The following is an 18916-nucleotide window of genomic DNA, read 5'->3' as shown; positions in this document are numbered from 1 at the left end:
CCCCCCCCCTCAGAGAATGGTTCCTCCCCGCCCACCTGGACCCTCTCCTCTTTTGCCCCCCCCCCCCCCAGCGATGGTACAGCCGCTCCCCCCACCCCGTCCCCGGCCACAGTGGTACAGCCCAAGCGCCCCGGCGCTCAGCCTAACTTGCTAGGTGCCGCTGCGGCTTGCGATTGGTCAGCAGGCGGGAGGGGGCGGAACGAAGAGCTGCGATTGGGCAGAACGGTACGGGAGGCGGGGCCGCGGGCCCGGGGCGGGCAGGGTTGGTTGCGCGGCGCGGCGGCGGGTCGGGTGCTGTGAGGGGAGGCAGGAAAATGGCGCTGACGCAGGGCACGAAGCGCAAAGTCTGCTACTACTACGATGGTGAGGGGCTGCGGGCAGCCGCCGGGGCCGCCGGGCCGCGGGGGAGCCGTCCCGGGGCAGGGGGGTTGGGGGGTTGAAGGGTGAGGGGAGAATGGGGGGGTGGAGGTGAGGGGTCACTGAGGGGGAATGGGGAGGGGGGTGAGAGTAATGGGGTCACTGAGGGAGGATGGGGGTGCTGGGGGTGGGATGAGAGGTTGGTAATGGGGGATCATTGGGGTCATGGAGGTGAGAGGGGGTTTAAAGGTTTTGGGGATGGATATTGGGGGCATTGATGGGTAGGGGCGGTCAGGGTATGGGGATCAAGGGTTTAGTGGGGTTTTTAATGGGCTTGGGGGGCGTAGGAAGCGTGTGGGGAGCACTGGAGAGGAGAATGGGGTGAGGGGGGGAAGATCGGGGGGGGGTGGGATGGGGAAATGTGGATTTGGGAGACTGGGGGAAGATCAGGGGATGGGGAGATCTGGGGATTTGGGAGATGGGAAAGGCAGGGAAGTGTCCGGGTTGGTGAGAGGGGCTCGAGGCCAGGAGAGGCTTTGGGTGCTGAGATGCTGGAGGAGGATTTTGGGGAGGTGCAGGGCAGGCTCTGAGGAGGACGAGCCACTCGTGGGACATTTTGGGGTCAGGAGGGGACAGAAAGGATTTGGGAGCCAGGCTGGCTGTGTGCAGGGAGCTCCTGGGCAGGAGCATCCTTCAGCTCTGGCTCTGTGCAGTGGCTCCTTTTGGGGCTGCCTCAGATCCCAAAGCCCTCCCTGGGTGTCCTGTGGGACTGAGGGATCCCAGTCCTGCCCCTCTCCCTTCCCCTGCTCCTTTTACACTGGCTCTGTGCTCCCCTTGTGTCAGAGACTTGTGCAATTCTCTGAAATCAAATAAAAACCTCTTCTCTAAGGATGTGCCCAGTGCAGGAGGCTTTTCCAAATCCTATCCTATATTTTCCTTCTAAAAATGTGATTTTTTTCTCCTCTAAAATATTATTTTTTTCCCTCTAAAATATTATTTTTCCCCCTAAAAATGTGATTTTTTCCCCCTAAGAATGTGATTTTTTTCCCTCTAAAATATGATTTTTCCCCTCTAAAATATTATTTTTTCCCCTCTAAAATATGATTTTTTTCCCCCTCTAAAATGGGATTTTTCCTTCTCTAAAATGGGATTTTTTCCCCCTCTAAAATGGGATTTTTTCCCTCTAAAATATTAATTTTTTTCCCCTCTAAAATATTATTTTTTCCCTCTAAAAATGTGATTTTTTTTTTCCCCTCAAAGGAAAAAAAGGAGGTTTTCAGCCCGGTTGGGTTCTAATTTTCAAAGGCATTTAATTATATCTGAAATACGAAATAAGCAGTTGTTTTGTTTGAAATGCTGCTGCCCTGCAGGTCTTTGCTGCCCAAGAATTTCACAAAATTTGGGTTCCATACTTTGTGGTGAGGTTTTAGTGACATTTTTTAAAAAATTTTTGTCTTTTTCACTGTTCTTTTCTGAGCAGCTTTTGAACATCCACAGAGGGATGAAAATCTGAGAGGAAATAAATAATTTGTTCATTTGAGCTTTTTATTTTCCACGCTGGGAGGTCGAACCAGCCCAACCTGCTGGTGGGAATTCCCAGAATTTCATGGGATGAAGGAATTGGGGTTCCTTCCAATCCTGAGGGAAGCTTTGGATGGGATTTCTCCCTGGGAGGGATTTAACCCCAGCAGAGCCTGCCAAGTCCACACTCCTTAATCTGCTCTGACGTCCTGGAGCAGCTGAGCTCATCCAGGGACAGGGACAGGAGCTCAGGGATAGCTCAGCCTTGGCCCTGCACAGCTGATGGGGCATTTTTTAAAAGCTCCTCTGAGTTCTGTGCTTATATTTTCTCTGCAGAGCCTCAAACAGCTCTTGCAAGTTGCTCAAATCTTGATTTTGAGGTTGTAAAATACATCCCTGATACTGGCAGGGTGGTTACACCAGCGTGGATTGGCAAAATTTCAGAAAATGGAATTATTTTCAGTGGGGAAAAAATGTATTTAACTGAAAAAAATTCTGTTTACTGAAAGAGCATTCTCCCAGAGCTCCACAGACAGGTCAGTTCCAGCAGCAGATTTGCCTGGATGGGGGATTTGCACTTCTGGCATCTCCTTTTCCTGCCTGAAAATAGATCCATGTCCAGAGGAGGAAAAACTGCTTCTGCTGAAGGTGCAGAGTGCTGATGAAATATTAATTCTGCCCTCTGAGTCACTGGCCAGACTGGATTGGATCTCCTGCTTCCCAAAAGGAGCAGGAACAGCTTGCTCTGCTTTCCCAGGAAAATGAGGCTTTGGGAGAGATTCCTGCTCCCTGCAGGCAAATCTGAAATCTGAAAGGGAAATTCCTGTGAGTTTCAGGGAGATGAGTGCCCCTGGGATAAAAACCCCATTTATCAGTTTGGAGCAGGAAATCCACCTGGGGAGGTGACTTTGTTCCCCTGGTCCCATCAAAGAATTCCTGAGGGGTGGCTGGAAAGGCCTGGGAATGCTCTGGGGGAACTGAAGGAATAAAAAGGGGTGTGAAGAAGAGTGGAGCTGTAAAAGCAGAGCTGGGTGGTGTTTGCAGAGGTCAGAGTTCCCTGGATCCCGTTTCCCTTGGGTAAACAGGAGGAAAGTGAGGCTCAGGCTGGGTGTTCCTGGGCTGAGTCACTGTCTGAGCTGGGATTAACTCCAGGGCTGCTGCTCCAGCCCTCTCTGGAACTGGGAGACATCCCTGGCACTGAGCCCTGAGCTCCTCTGACCCCAAATCTTGGAGATTCCTCCTCTGCATTGCCACAGCCGTGGGGTGGGTCGGGTTGGGAGGTGATCCAGCAGCACTGATCCCATTCCAAGGGCAGGGACTCCTTGCACTGGTGGCATTCCAAATTCCCTGTCTGAAATTTGAGTGTGGAATTCCAAATTTTCTGTCTGAAATTTGAGTGTGGAATTCCAATTTCCCTGGCTCAGATTTGAGGGGGAGCCCTGAATCCATGGCTATCCCTGTGCCAATCTTGGAGATTCCTCCTCTGCATTGCCACAGCCATGGGATGGGTCGGGTTGGGAGATGATCCAGCAGCACTGATCCCATTCCAAGGGCAGGGACTCCTTGCACTGGTGGCATTCCAAATTCCCTGCCTGAAATTTGAGGGTGGAAATTCCAAATTCCCTGGCTCAGATTTGAGGGGGAGCCCTGAATCCATGGCTATCCCTGTGCCAATCCTGGAGATTCCTCCTCTGCATTGCCACAGCCATGGGATGGGTTGGGTTGGGAGATGATCCAGCAGCACTGATCCCATTCCAGCCCCTTTCCAAGGGGATGTCCCTTTGTGGGGACACCCAGAGTCAAACCCTTGGGCTGGAGCTTTTTGTATCCCCTAAAAACCCCAGGGAGGGGCTGGAGCTTCCCCTCAGGCTCTGTCCCAGGGTTTTCATTCCTGTTTTAACCTCTCTCCTTTGAATCCTTTCCCACCTCCCTGCTGGGTTTTTGGATACCTTGCACTGGTGGCATTCCAAATTCCCTGGCTCAGATTTGAGGGGGAGCCCTGAATCCATGGCTATCCCTGTGCCAATCTTGGAAATTCCTCCTGTGCACAGCCACAGCCATGGGATAGGTTGGGAGGTGATCCAACCGATTGATCCCATTCCAGCCCCTTTCCAAGGGCTGGTGGCATTCCAAATTGCCTGGCTCAGATTTGAGGGTGAACCCTGCATCCATGGCTATCCCTGTGCCAGGAAGGTGGGAAATCCCAACCACTGCTGGGAGAGAGAAGGAGAAATAAATCCCAGAGGAGCTGATGATTCCCTCTGCAGGAATTGCTGACAAACTCCTTTCTGCTTCCAGGGGATGTTGGGAATTATTATTATGGCCAAGGACATCCCATGAAACCCCACAGGATCCGCATGACCCACAACCTCCTGCTCAACTATGGGCTCTACAGGAAGATGGAGATCTATGTAAGCTCATTATTGGATGCCATCATTTGTGTTTCAGCTTTAACTGCGGAGCTTTTCTCTGAGAGGAAAGGACCAGACCCCAGTCAGCTGTGTTGGTGTATTTCTGGTTTCTTCTCAGTGCTGAAGTGAGGGGTTCTGGGCTTCAGAGAGGCTTTGCAGACTAGAAAACTGATTTTTATCCTTGGAATTAAATTGATTTCTACGTCTGCCTATGTGACACTCATCACCAGAGCCATTCTTGCCTTTCAGATTCACTTTTTCTTACTTAGCACTGCTGCTTTGATACTTTTCACAGTTCCTGGGGGGAAATGTGGGACTGGAAATGGGAATGAGGGAGGGGAGGGACCCCAGAGCAACCCTTGCTGTGTTGCTGTCCTTGCAGCGTCCTCACAAGGCCAACGCAGAGGAGATGACCAAGTACCACAGCGATGATTACATCAAATTCCTCAGGTCCATCCGCCCTGACAACATGTCTGAGTACAGCAAACAGATGCAAAGATGTGAGTGGAAAACCTGGCAATCCCAGCTCCAGAAGTTTGGGATCAACTTCTGTCAGCTATCATACTCCTGACTTTGCTTTTTTTGGATTTTTTCCTGGTGAATAAAGAATTTAAAACCAGGTGCCACTCTCAAGCTAAAGGAGCTGAGGGAAATCCTTTGACCTGGTTGTATTTTGGGTTTTTCTTGTTGCCTGAATTCTCTTCTTGGCTTGGAGATGACAGAATTGCCCCATTTCTGACCTGTGTGGATTTTGTGTTAGTGCTCATCTTCAACCAGAAGAGTCAGTTTAAAACCAGCAAATTTAAAACCAGCAAATTAAAAAGCCCCAAATGCTCAATTCTACCCCAAATCTGAAGGGTTTTCAGGACAGTGGCAGCTTGGAATGTGATGCTCATCAATAGCTGATGATTTTGTAGGTTAATTTCTTGTTCCAAACTCTCCAATCCATGGAAAGTCTCTTTCATGGTTCAAAACCCTGGATTTGGTGTCTCAGCCTCTCTGAGCTGATATTTTTTTGGCAAAATAGATTTCTAACAAGTGCAAACAACCAGTGGGGAGAGCTCAAGCTTCACTGAAACAACATTTCACTCTTGGAAACCCCCTGAGAGCTGAAGGGGACAGATTTTTCTGCACAACGTTCATGATTAATACACACTGAAAGCCTCCCCCCAGTCCATGAGATTCTTTAATCCACCAAATGACATCCAGCAAAATGGATTTTTTACCCAAAGTGACCTGTTTACCCCTGGAGCAGCCACAGCTCGTGAGCACTCAGCTCTCTCTGGTGCTCAGTGTTTTCTGCACTGTTTTTCTGCCTGAAAAAGCCAAAATGTGAAAATTAAACATAGAAAGGACAGAGCTTTTCTTCAGTTTTTTCTTCCCCTGGAAAGGGAATGAGGAGTCTCTAATTCCATTTTTGCATGCCAGGCTTGGGCAGAGTCAATCAAAGGGCCTGAAGTTTAATTTCTTATAATGAGTGATTATTTTTAATAGTGGAATTAATTACAGTGAAAATTTATTGAGGCTAAAGCTGCAGTTGTGCTGAGAGCCCAGAGCTGTGTGATTTGAAGTTAAAGGAGTGTGCAAAGTGTCAGCCACACATTTCCATTGCATCATTTGATCTCAGCATTTTGTTTAACACTTCTGGCCACTTTTCAAATCCAAATGTTGGTGTAAAATTCTGATCTTCTTTTAATGACTCTTTTCCATTCTCTTCCAGTTAATGTTGGGGAGGACTGCCCTGTGTTTGATGGGCTCTTTGAGTTCTGTCAGCTCTCTGCTGGAGGCTCTGTTGGTAAGATCACAAATCCTGTGTATTTTATATTCTGTTCTGTGAACCTATTGCAGATTTCATAAAGAAATCCAGATTTCTCCAAACTTTGCCCGTTGAATCCCTTTCCATTTGTTAATCACTAATTTGGGTTACCTCACTGAAGGCTCTGTAACATCACCAGTGAGTTAAAACAACAACAAAAAAAAGAGTTAAAACAAAACCACAACAGCACAGTTGAATTAAAAAAACCAACCTGAACTTTACATTCAAATAAAAGTTGTAAAAGTCTCACTCTGAGCAGGCACAACCTGAAAAGGAAAGACCAGGGTGGCTTAGCTGCTGTTTTTTTAAAAAAAACCCAACTCTGGACCTGAGGCAAAGCAGAAACTGAAAGGTTTGAGAGCTGGAACATGGAACTGTTTTGTTATTTTCTCACGAGTCTCAGCAGAGCTGTTTGTGTGCACAGCCCCAGAGCTCTGTGGCTGCTGCTGCCACAGTGACACCTCCAGCCTGGATTTCCTGTGCCAGCAGCACCCCAGCTCTGACTGCAGCAGGTGAAGCAGCTCTGTGCTCTCTCTGCTCCCAGGGCTGCAGAATCCCACAGAATTTCTGATTTATTTGGATCCTGGATGGTTCCAGAATGGGCAGAAAGTTGGTGGAAGGGGCTGGGGGAGGAGAACTTCCTCTGGATGCATTTTCACTCAATGACCCAAACATATCCCAGCTCAAACCTTGATGTGTTCAGGGCTCTGAGAACCCAGATTGTGTCCAGTGTGACCCCAGCTGGCTTGGTGGGGATTTTCCTGCTCTGAGGCAGAAGTGGAAAAGGAAAAGAAATATTTCCTATTTTCCCTTGATTTGTGAGGACATCCAGAGTCAAACCCTGGAGCAGGACCTTTGTGGATCCCCCACAAAGTCCAGGGGTTGTGGAGCCCCCAGAAACCCCGACGAAGAGCTGGAGCTTCCCCTCAGGCTCTCTCTGGGGTTTTTCCCTCCTGCCTTAACCTGTGTGGGGTTTCCTCCTCAAACCTTGCTCTGAGAACCCAGATTGTGTCCAGTGTGACCCCAGCTGGCTTGGTGGGGATTTTCCTGCTCTGAGGCAGAAGTGGGAAAGGACAAGAAATATTTCCCATTTTCCCTTGATTTGTGAGGACATCCTAGATCAGAAGCCCCCCAAAAACCCCAGGGAGGATCTGGGGCTCCCCCTCAGGCTCTGCCCCAGGCTTTTCCCTCCTGCTTTAACCTGTGTGTGATTTCCTCCTCAAACCTTGCTGTGTTCAGGGCTCTGAGAACCCAGATTGTTTCCAGTGTGACCCCAGCTGGGTGCTGGCTTGGTGGGGATTTGTGAGGACACCCAGAGTCAAACCCTGGATCAGGATCCCCCCAAACCCCCCGGGGAGGATTTGGGGCTCCCCTCAGGCTCTGCCCCAGGTGTTTCCCTGCTGCCCTCACCCGTGTGGGTTTCTCCCCCAGCCAGTGCAGTGAAGCTGAACAAGCAGCAGACAGACATCGCAGTGAACTGGGCTGGAGGTCTCCACCACGCCAAGAAATCAGAAGCCTCCGGGTTCTGCTACGTCAACGACATCGTGCTGGCCATCCTGGAGCTCCTCAAGTACGGGCAGCACCTCGGCCTCCTCTTCCTCACTGCTTCTCCTCACCTGTTTTAGTTCATTCTTCATTTTTTTCTGGTTTTTTGGGCTCTGCTTCTCTCTCTTCCAAGAGGGATTTTGGGAAAAAAAACCCCAAAATTTTGGGGAATATATTATATATTATATATTATATATTATATATTATATATTATATTATATATTATATATTATATATTATATATTATATATTATATGCATTAGTATCATTATATATTAATATTATATATTATACTATATAGATATATATTATATATTATATGCAATTGCAATATGCAATGTATAATATGTAATATGTAAAATTAATATACAATATATTATACGATATGTAATATATAATATGCATATATTATATACTATAATTAATATAATATAATATAATATAATCATACCATATAGTATATAATGTAATGTATTATAATATAATAATATTATATATACTACAGTATAACATAATATACTATTATATATATGTATAATATATAATAGTATATTATATAATATACTATTATAACATTTAGGAGAATATATAATGATATATATTATATATAATATACAGCATTATAATATTATAATACCAATTATTATATATTCTATTATCCACTTTATTAGAAATAATTATAATATTGATGCTATTACTATAAACAAAATATTTAGAATATTGTGATAAATATTATATGAATTGTATTTATTATAAAATAATTAAATTCTAATTTTTTGGGATTATAAATCAATCCCTGTGGGATTGATTCAGTGCCAATTCCAGCTCCTCTGGGATTTATTTCTCCTCCAGCAGTGGCTGGGCTCTCCCAGCTCCCTGGCACAGGGAAATCCCTGCAGTCAGGGCTGCCCTGAAATAAGAGAGAATTTGGAATGGCACCAGTGCAGGAGCCAGAGGATTTGTGCAGCTTTTGGATGTCACTTTCTTTTTGCTGCTGTTCTTTGTCCTGCCTCTGGCTCCAGGCAGACCTCGCTGTGGGAGGCTTGGGCAGAAAAATGTGATAAAAATGCGCAGAAAAATGTGATAAAAATGCACTTTATTGGCTGAATCTGAAACAAACTCCAGCAAAAGTCACTTTATTTTCTGGCCCTTCCCTGCAGCTCCTTCCTGGCCTGAATTCCCTGCTCTCCTCCCTGCTCTGGAGGCACTTTTTCCTGGCAATAAATGCAATATTCTGATTTTTTCCAGGTACCACCAGCGAGTGCTGTACATTGACATCGACATCCACCACGGGGATGGGGTGGAGGAGGCTTTTTACACCACAGACAGGGTCATGACTGTGTCCTTCCACAAATATGGAGAATATTTCCCAGGAACTGGGGACCTGAGGGTGAGAGCCACCAAATTCCCAGGAAATTTGGGTTTTTTTTCCAACTTTTTGGGGTTTTTTCCAGTTTTTTTGGATTTTTTTCCAGCTTTTCTACCCTGTCCCTGTGTGACACCCATTTTCTGAGGGCAGAGGGTTGGGTGATCATTTTTTAAAGCCAAATCTTTGCTCTCAGTCTCTCTGGAGGGGTTGTGCTCACAGAAATTGACCCTGAAGGTGACATTTTGTGACACTTTGCAGCCCCAGCTCGGTGACACAAACTCTTGGTGAAGGTTTCTGAGGGAGTGGATTTTTATTAGCATTTCCTGCTGTGACTCAGAGTGTCACCTGTGACTTGTGACATTGCCAGAACTTCTGTTCTCCGGGCTGAAAGGTTCTTTACTTATTTTTAAGGGATTTTTACAGGAACTGTGATTTTTTTTCTTTTTGATCCAAATCCTCTCATTTTTCACACAGGATTTGTATTTTTTCAGCTTGCTGCTGCACCATCAATGAAATAACTATTTTTAATAAACCACTTGGGAGTGAGAGGGATAGAAATGTTAAAATATATAATATTTTAGTGTAGAATATTTTATTTTTATTTGAAAATAGAACTGAGCGACTGAATAGATTCAGCGACTGCTCTGTCCAGCCCAGCTGTGCATCTCTGCAGTAAATCATATTTAACACTATTAATTCCTCTGGCTTGATAGCTGGATTAGAGTGGGTTCCAAGCCTCCTGTGGCAGTTTGGGGCAGGGTTTGGGTTTCTGGTGAGCTCTGTTCTGCTCTCCCACCCCGCAGGACATCGGGGCAGGCAAAGGGAAGTACTACGCTGTCAATTACCCGCTGCGGGACGGCATCGACGACGAGTCCTACGAGGCCATCTTCAAACCTGTGAGTGAAACCTCCTCTGCTTAGGGATCCTCTGAGGTCCCACTTTGTCCTCAGGGCCGTTCTTTGGGGGATTTGATTGAGTTTTTTCCAGGACAAGGCTCACCAAGGGCTCTGTTCTCCCCGAACAATCGGGGTCTGTGCGGGAGCTCCTCGGTGTGAGAGCCCCAGTGTTGGCAGGGCAGCTGTGGGAGCACCAGGGAGGGCTTCACGTGCCAGGCTGGCACTGTGCTGCTGTGCCAGCAGCCTGTGGGCAGGGGGGTGACAGGGCCTTTGTTGTTTAGGTGATCTCCAAGGTGATGGAGACGTTCCAGCCCAGCGCCGTTGTCCTGCAGTGCGGCTCCGATTCCCTGTCTGGGGACAGGCTGGGCTGCTTCAACCTCACCATCAAAGGTAGGGGCTGAACTGCTCAGCAGGAATTCCATGGCAAAGCTGGCATTGAGAGCACGAGTGTGACCTTTGGATTTGCACTGCAGGCCATGCCAAGTGTGTGGAGTTTGTGAAGAGCTTTAACCTGCCCATGCTGATGCTGGGAGGAGGGGGGTACACGATCCGGAACGTGGCTCGCTGCTGGACCTACGAGACTGCTGTGGCTCTGGACACTGAGATCCCCAATGGTAACCCCCCCTGGGGCAGGGCTGGGCTCTCTGACACCCCTGTCTGGGTTTGGAAAGCCAGGAGTCAGCTGAGGAGGGCAAGAGCCTCCCCTGAAAAGGAGAATGCAAACCCTCCCCACCCCTCCAAATTGTTATAAATTTTAAATTAGGGGCTCTCAGGCAAAAAATACGGAAGCAGGAATAACAGTTCTTTACTAGGGAAGGAAATAAAAGGATAAAATGAACAGTGCAGTGAACTGAACCAACCCTGGCAGAGGCAGAGCACAGCCTGACACCCTGTGGGTCAGGGGGCTGGCAGCAGTGCCACTGGAATTGTGGCTCAGCCCTCCTGCAGGGCCAGGGCTGGTTCTGCTGGAGCAGGGATCCTGGAGAAAGGTGCACTCTGCCTCTGAAGGGCCAGGGGCAGAGGCAGCTGCTGCTCCTCTGGGAAATCCAGTGCAGAAGCCGTGCTGGTGTTCCAGGATCTCCAGATTCTGTCTGGGTGGGAATGCTTGGGAATCTCCAGATTCTGTCTGGGTGGGAATGCTTGGGAATCTCCAGATTCTGTCGGTAGGAGCTGGGATCTCCAGATCTTCGGTGGAATGCTGGGTCCAGATTCTGTCTGGGTAGGAATGCTTGGGAATCTCCAGATTCTATCCAGGTAGGAAGCTTGGGAATCTCCAGATTCTATCCGGGTAGGAATGCTTGGGAATCTCCAGATTCTGTCTGGGTGGAATGCTTGGGAATCTCCAGATTCATCCGGTAGATGCTGGAATCTCCAGATTCTATCGGTAGAATGCTTGGGATCTCCAGATCTTCTGGGGAATGCTGGGATCTCCAGATTCTATCCAGGTAGGAATGCTTGGGAATCTCCAGATTCTGTCTGGGTAGGAATGCTTGGGAATCTCCAGATTCTGTCTGGGTGGGAATGCTTGGGAATCTCCAGATTCTATCCAGGCAGGAATGCTTGGGAATCTCCAGATTCTATCCGGGTAGGAATGCTTGGGAATCTCCAGATTCTGTCTGGGTAGGAATGCTTGGGAATCTCCAGATTCTATCCAGGAGGAATGCTGGGAATCTCCAGATTCTGTCTGGGCAGGAATGCCTGGGAATCTCCAGATTCTGTCGGGTAGGAATGCTTGGGAATCTCCAGATTCTATCAGGTAGGAATGCTTGGGAATCTCCAGATTCTGTCCGGGTAGGAATGCTTGGGAATCTCCAGATTCTATCCAGGTAGGAATGCTTGGGAATCTCCAGATTCTGTCTGGGTGGGAATGCTTGGGAATCTCCAGATTCTATCCGGTAGGAATGCTTGGGAATCTCCAGATTCTATCCGGTAGGAATGCTGGGGAATCTCCAGATTCTATCCGGGTAGGAATGCTTGGGAATCTCCAGATTCTATCAGCGGAATGCTGGGAATCTCAGATTCTTCAGGTAGGAATGCTTGGGAATCTCCAGATTCTATCCGGGTAGGAATGCTTGGCTCCTCCCCCTGGGCTCACCTCTCCCAGTGGGATGCTGCCGTTCCTATCAGCCATGCAGGGACATTCCATGGCCTCTTATCAGCAGGTGTCCCCTGCCCAGAGGGAGGAGTGGGTGTGATCACTCAGGGAGAGAGAAGGAAAACTGCCACCCCGATGGGCACAGAGCACATCCTGCCTTGCAGTCTGGGACTCCCCCCAGGAGCTCAGGTGTAGGATTTGGTGCCAACCCCAGCAAGGGAAGAGATGAGAATCTTGACTCCATGTTTCAGAAGGCTGATTGATTATTTTATGATCTATATTATATTAAAATTGTATACTAAAAGAATAGAAGAAAGGATTTGATCAGAAGGCTTGAAAGGAATAGAAAGGAATGATAATAAAATTTTGTGATTGATTAGAGAGTCTGAGCCAGCTGGACTGGGATTGGCCCATTAATTCAAAACAACCACATGGGACCAATGCAAGCTGCACCTGCCACATTCCACAGCAGCAGATTTCATTGTTTCCATTTCGTTTCTGAGGCCTCTCAGCTTCACAGGAGAAAAATCAAAAAGGCTTTTTCATACAATGTGTCAGTGACACTCAGGGACATGCTGCTGCTGGCCTTCTGTTAGCTCTGCATGATCCCTTTGGATTCCTGAGTGCTGTATCCTGCTGATAATCTGCTGCTAATTACATTAATTACCACCAATTTCCCCCCAGAACTTCCTTACAACGACTACTTTGAGTACTTTGGGCCAGACTTCAAGCTCCACATCAGCCCCTCCAACATGACCAACCAGAACACCAACGAGTACCTGGAGAAAATCAAGTGAGCACTGGGGGAGCCACCCTTCCCTGGGGGCTGGTGGCCTTGGTGGCCCTGTGACAAAGTGTCCTTCCCTGGCTGGCTCTAGGCAGAGGCTCTTTGAGAACCTGAGGATGCTCCCTCATGCTCCTGGGGTCCAGATGCAGCCAATTCCTGAGGATGCTGTCCAGGAGGACAGCGGGGATGAGGAGGAGGATGATCCTGAGAAACGCATTTCCAGTAGGTGCTGGGGATGGGATTGGGCTGGGAATTGTACTGGGAATGGGATTGTGCTGGGAATTGTGCTGGGAATGGGATTGGGCTGGGAATTGGGCTGGGAATTGTGCTGGGAATGGGATTGGGCTGGGAATTGGGCTGGGAATTGTGCTGGGAATGGGATTGGGCTGGGAATGGGATTGGGCTGGGAATTGTGCTGAGGATGGGATTGTACTGGGGATGGGATTGTGCTGGGAATTGTATTGGGGATGGAATTGTGCTGGGGATTCTGCTGGGGATGGAATTGTACTGGGAATTGTGCTGGGAGTTGTGCTGGGGATGGAATTGTACTGGGAATTGTGCTGGGAGTTGTGCTGGGGATGGAATTGTGCTGGGGATTCTGCTGGAGATGGAATTGTGCTAGGAAAATCCCAGAGCTGAGCAGGATCCACAAGCTCTGCCTGAGGAGGATTTGGGATTTCAATCCAAGGATTTAACCCCCTTGGTTTGTGGGGACACCCAAAGCCAAACCCTTGGGCTGGAGCTTTGTGGATCCCCCAAAAACCCCCGGGAGGGGCTGGAGCTTCCCCTCAGGCTCTGTCCCAGGGTTTTCACTCCTGTTTTAACCTCCCTGCTGGATTTCTGTAGGACAGAGCCCTGCAGGATCTCTCCTGCCAGGTGATTTCCATAATGGGAAAAACTTTGGTTTCCAAGGGAGAATTCCAGCAGTTCTGAGGGCTGGGACAGAATCCTTGGCAGAATCCTGGCTGTGATCCCAGCAGTGCCAAATGGAGTTTTGTATCCAGCTTGGCCCTTGGGATCTGGCAGACAGATCTGGCAGTCCCTAAACCTGCTGTCAGGTCTGGCCACCCCCTGTGCCTGATCCCAGCTGTGCACACGATCTTGGAGCAGGTGGGATGAGCTCCGAGACTCACCAGGTACCACAAAAAGTGCTTTTATCACGGCCTAGTCCTGGTTTCTGGGAGCACCACTCAGAGAAGGAATGCTGGGAGCCTCCTGAGGGTGAAAATGTGCTGAGCCAAGCTCTGCTCTCCCCTTTCAGTCCGAAATTCCAACAAGAGGATCTCCTGTGATGAGGAATTCTCTGACTCCGAGGACGAGGGCGAGGGAGGGCGCAAGAACGTCGCCAATTTCAAGAAAGCCAAACGTGTGAAGGCAGAGGAGGAGAAGGAGGAGGAGGAGAAGAAAGGTGAGCAGCAGAGCTGCCACCTCCTGCCTGCAGTTTTTCCTCATGCACTGCTCTGTGTCTTTAATTTTATTTAATTTTTTTTTATTTTTTCCCAGATGAGAAAGAAGAGGAAAAAGCAAAAGAGGAGAAAGCAGCAGCAGCAGCAACAGCAGCAGCAGAACCCAAAGGGTGAGCCTGGCTCCAGGGGGTTTGGGGGCTCAGCCTGGCTCCAGGGGGTTTGGGGGGCTCAGCCTGGCTCCAGGGGGTTTGGGGGGCTCAGCCTGGCTCCTGCCCCTGCCCAGGGTGAATTAAATTAAATTTTATTAAATTTTAGCTGAAAATGAACCAGATAAGCAACACCTTTAAGCCTTGTTGTTAGATCCAAACCCAAATCGTTGATTGAACCCAAATCTTTCTTTTTTTTTGCTTCCCCAGGGTGAAGGAAGAGACCAAATCCACCTGAGTGGCTGCAGCTGCCTGCTTGCTGTAGGTTTAGCTCCTGGGTTGCCTCCTCCCCACAGGATCTCTATTTTATATATGTTTTCTGTATATATTTCTATATAATTGTATAAATGACTGGAGAACTGTAAATTATTCCTGGCTGCAGTGCCCTGGGAGCAGGCAGGGCAGGATTCTGAGCAGCCCAGCTTTGGTGAGCAGGGAGTTTCACCCTTTGCCTTCCACTGCCCCTCCTTGCTGTGGCTCTACAAACACAAAAATCACTTCCTTCCCTTCCCCCTCTCTGAAACCACCTTGGAAAAGAATAATTTCAGTAGGAGTAGTGTCTGCAGCACAGCTTAGGTGCAAAGATGGCCATCCATTCTTGAGTTTCCTCTTTTTTTTTTTTTTGGTGTTTTAGTGGGAGAATTCCCAAATGAAGCCTGGGAGAGACTTTTGTGGTTTCCAGTTGGATTCCACCACCAATAAAAAACAAAACCCTGCCCAGCTGGTGCCACTTCTCAGGGTCAGAATTGTGCAGTTCTTGAACAGAGTTGGCTCCTCCCTGCAGCAAACTTGGGGAAAGAGATGAAGCAGCTGAAAAGAAACCTGAAAAAAAAAAAAAAGAACCTGAAAAAAAAGAAACCTGAAAAATCCCTTTTTTTTTTTTTTTTTGTTTGTTTGGTTTTTTGGGGTTTTTTTGTGTATTTTTTTTTAAGTGAATCAGCTCCAAAGCCCAAATCTGGAAAATCTAAAATTCTAAAATTCAAATCCTCCTCAGGGGGTGGTTCAGGATGCCAGGATCTGGATCCAGGGAGGGAAGGGATGGGATGGGATTTCTTACCTGGATTTTATTCCCCTCTCTGGGTGAGGAGGGAATTCAGTTCCTCCCTTTTGGCTTCATTTTTCTCCTGAGCCCCCTCAGAGCCAGCCCAGAGCCCAGCTGACACCTTCTCATCACCTGTGTCCCTAAAAATCTGATTTTTTCCTTGATTTTTAAGCCAACTTTTCCCTCCAGTGCATCCCAACCTTTCCATCCTGCAGGAACAGCAGAGGGGGCTCTGAGCCTTTTCTCAGCTCCTCAAACCTTTCCCTCTCCTTTTTGGAGAGAAAAACCCCAATTTTTAAAGGGGAGAAATTGGAATTTTTGACATTTTTTTGTTGGTTTTTTTTTTTTTTTTTTCAGGCAGTTCCCACTCGCTGCTCTCCTTTCTCAGGGGGATCCCTCTGGAATTCTGGAATCATTCCAGAGGTTTTGCACCCTCCCACGGGAGCACTGCTGAGGTTTCAACTCCAATAATGCTGCTAAAAACTTCACACAGCTTCTTTTTCAAAGGGTTTATTTTTTTAATTCCTCCTTTTCCTGCCCTCTCCCTTTTCCCCTCCCCTCTCTGTGGAGTTTTTTAGTCTCTTTGGGCTCTGAGTGAGCTTTTCACTCTGATTTTCAGTGTTTTTATGTGAAGCAAGAGAGAGATCAGTGTAACTTTTTGTCTGGGGGACGTGGGAGGGAGGGGAAAATCTATTGTGGTTTTTTAAAGAAGCGTTTATTTTGAATTTTCAGAACCTTTGTAATAAAACTGCTCCATTTCTATGCTTGGTCTGCTTTTCCTTCATTCATTTACAGAACTTTTTTATTTTGGATCTCATGGAAATCCCAACAAAATCTCAAATTTGGGAAGAAAAATAAGGATTAAATCCCTCTTCCAACCAAAACATTTCATTTATTTATTTATCCTACACTTGAAAAAATCCCTTTTGTAAATTGTTATTTCCTTGGTAAATCAGCTGGGGTTGAGATTCTTCCCTGGGTCTGGAAATGGGATGGATTTGAGGGATTTTTGGGGTTTTTTTTTTGGGGTGGTTTTATTCCCAAATTCCAGCTGGGTCCTCATCCCTGCCCTGGCAGATTTTGGGGTTGGAATGGAGAATTTGGGGAGAATGAAGAATCCAAGGGGATAAAAATTCCTTTATTTAAAGAGGAGCAGCTGCTCACACCTGAAATGGCCACAAAACCCCAAATCTGCTCTTTTTGGGGGTTTTTGTGGGTGCTGGAGCAGCCCCAGCATTAAATCCTGCCCTGGAATTCCAAGGGGATCCCAAGGAATTCCCCATTCCCAGCACTCCTGCAGCTCTGCCAGATGCTCCCAAACCCCCTCAAAAGTGGGTAAAAAAATCCATTTATTTCACACTTCTACTCCAATAAATCAATCCCCGTGAGGAGCAGATCCCTGACTTTGGTTCCTTGGATAAAAATGGAATTTTTGGGGTATTCCCACTTACCTTGAGCCCGGATGTTCCCAAACCCCCTTCAAAATTGGGTAAAAAATCCATTTATTTCACACTTCCGCTCAAAGAAATGAATCCATTTGGGAAACAGATCCTTGATTTTGGTTCCCTTGTATAAAACATGGAATTTTTATGGATATTCCCACTTATCATGAGCCCAGATGCTCCCAAACCCCTCAAAAAAGTGGGTAAAAAAATCCATTTATTGCTCCCCTCTGCTCCAATAAATCAATCCCTGTGAGGAGCAGATCCCTGACTTTGGTTCTCTTGGATAAAACATGGAATTTTCATGGATATTCCCACCTACCTGGAGGCTTGGGAAGACCCTGGATGCTCCCAATTTCCTTTCAAAATTGGGTAAAAAATCCATTTATTTCACCCTTCTGCTCCAAGAAATGAATCCCTTTGGAAAGCAAATCCCTGATTTTGGTTCCCTTGTATAAAAATGGAATTTTTGGGGTATTCCCACTTAGCTCGAGCCTGGATGTCCCCAAATCCACCTTTGCCTTCAAATTTGGGTAAAAAAATCCATTTATTTCACACTTCTGCTCCAATAAATGAATAAATTTGGGAAGCAAATCCCTGATTTTGTTTCCTTGTATAAAAATGGAATTTTTATGGATATTCCCACCTTCCTCGAGGCTCAGGAAGGGCCTGGATGCTCCCAAATCCCCTTCAAAATTGGGCAAAAAAATCCATTTATTTCACCCTTCTGCTCCAAGAAATGAATCCCTTTGGGAAGCAAATCCCTGATTTTGGTTTCCTTGTATAAAATATGGAATTTTGGGATTTTTTTTTTTTTTTTTTTTTTGCTTTTCTCCATCCAAACCATCCAGAGCAGGAGCTGGGGCTGGAAAAATCGGGATCAAAGGCCCGAAATGGAGGAGCTGCCATGGCCAAGATCAGCCAGGAAAATCCAGGTGACAGGAGAGGGGACAGAGGCTCCATTGTCACCTCCCTTTGTTCGGGAAATCTTTGCTCCAGCTCTGCCTTTTGTGCTCCTTTCAATCCCACTCTTCAAAAATAATTTAAATTAAAAGAAACCACGCTTCAAATCCCGAGTTAAACCCCCTTAATAATCATCATAATTAATTATTAATAATAATTTTTAAGTAAGAAAATTAATTTTTTTTTTTTAATTTTTGCTGGGAAAATAAAATAGAATCGAAGGATTTGTTGGAGAGGAGCAGAGCAGGCAGCTGAGCAGCGCTGGGGATGGGCTGGGATTGTCCTTTGTGGCCGGGGCTGCATCTGCCGCCGCTCAATTAACGGCGGGCGCTAATTAAAGGCAGCAGCAGCTGCCGGGCTGAACCAGCAACGCCTCTGGGGACAAGAAGGACTCGAGCTCTCCCGTCAAGGGCTCACCATTTATTCCTTTCAAATGTTACAGCTTTTGTTCGGTGCTTCACTTGTTTTTTTTAATGGTTTTTTTTTAATATTTTCTTATTTTTTGTCGGTTTTTTTTTTTTTACAAGTTAGAAAATCGCAAATCAAGCGGTTTCGTTCTTTTTTTTTTTTTTTTTTTTTGGCCGTTAAAAAAATTATTTACAGAGGAAAAAAAAAAAAAAACAACCAAAAAAACAAAGTTGGCTTCACATTATAACCCCTGTCTCCACCCCACGCCCTAAAATTATCCCTTAAAGCAGAATTAATCACAGAATTATGGTTTTAAGCCAAGAGAAGACATTCTAAAAAACGAACCAGATATTAGCTTTTAAAACCATCGGTTTCTATAGGGGAAAATTAAAAAAAAAAAAAAAAAAAGCACAAAATACTCGAAATGAAAAGTCAGAACCGGGAATGTAAACTGAGAAATAAAGAGAAAAAAAATAATAAAATAAAAAAAAATCCCAAATTCCATGGAACAGTCAGTGGGAGCGGGAGGAGAGGGGACAGTCTGGAGAGATCCAGAGCAGGATTTGGGATCCGGCTTCTCCCAAACTGTAAACTCCAGAGGCGTCCGGGACAAATCTTCCTCCCCACTCGGTTGATTTTTTTGTTGTTATTG

The 18916-nt window shown here is 46.8% G+C and overlaps 1 protein-coding gene across 1 annotated transcript; it reads left to right on the top strand.

Annotated features, from left to right (window-relative positions):
* Positions 1-102: 102 nt before the first annotated feature.
* On the top strand, positions 103-18680 carry HDAC1 (histone deacetylase 1). Its single transcript, XM_050983433.1, has 14 exons — positions 103-363; positions 4177-4289; positions 4672-4789; positions 6010-6084; positions 7537-7675; positions 8899-9040; positions 9823-9915; positions 10197-10305; positions 10389-10529; positions 12695-12803; positions 12889-13019; positions 14059-14205; positions 14301-14373; positions 14620-18680. The coding sequence occupies exons 1-14, from the start codon at positions 315-317 to the stop codon at positions 14645-14647; spliced, it is 1467 nt and encodes a 488-aa protein (XP_050839390.1). The 5' UTR covers positions 103-314; the 3' UTR covers positions 14648-18680.
* Positions 18681-18916: the final 236 nt, after the last annotated feature.

Source organism: Serinus canaria, chromosome 23 (assembly GCF_022539315.1).
Source record: "Serinus canaria isolate serCan28SL12 chromosome 23, serCan2020, whole genome shotgun sequence".
Classification (NCBI taxonomy): domain Eukaryota; kingdom Metazoa; phylum Chordata; class Aves; order Passeriformes; family Fringillidae; genus Serinus; species Serinus canaria.
This window is presented reverse-complemented; position numbering and strand designations above follow the sequence as displayed.

Bases quoted from the DNA above. Each gene is read 5' to 3' on its own strand.
- HDAC1 (XM_050983433.1), top strand. From the start codon at position 315: ATGGCGCTGACGCAGGGCACGAAGCGCAAAGTCTGCTACTACTACGAT. The intron at 4,790-6,009 runs GTGAGTGGAAAA...ATTCTCTTCCAG, and splicing joins CAGCAAACAGATGCAAAGAT to TTAATGTTGGGGAGGACTGC. The intron at 6,085-7,536 runs GTAAGATCACAA...TTTCTCCCCCAG, and splicing joins CTCTGCTGGAGGCTCTGTTG to CCAGTGCAGTGAAGCTGAAC.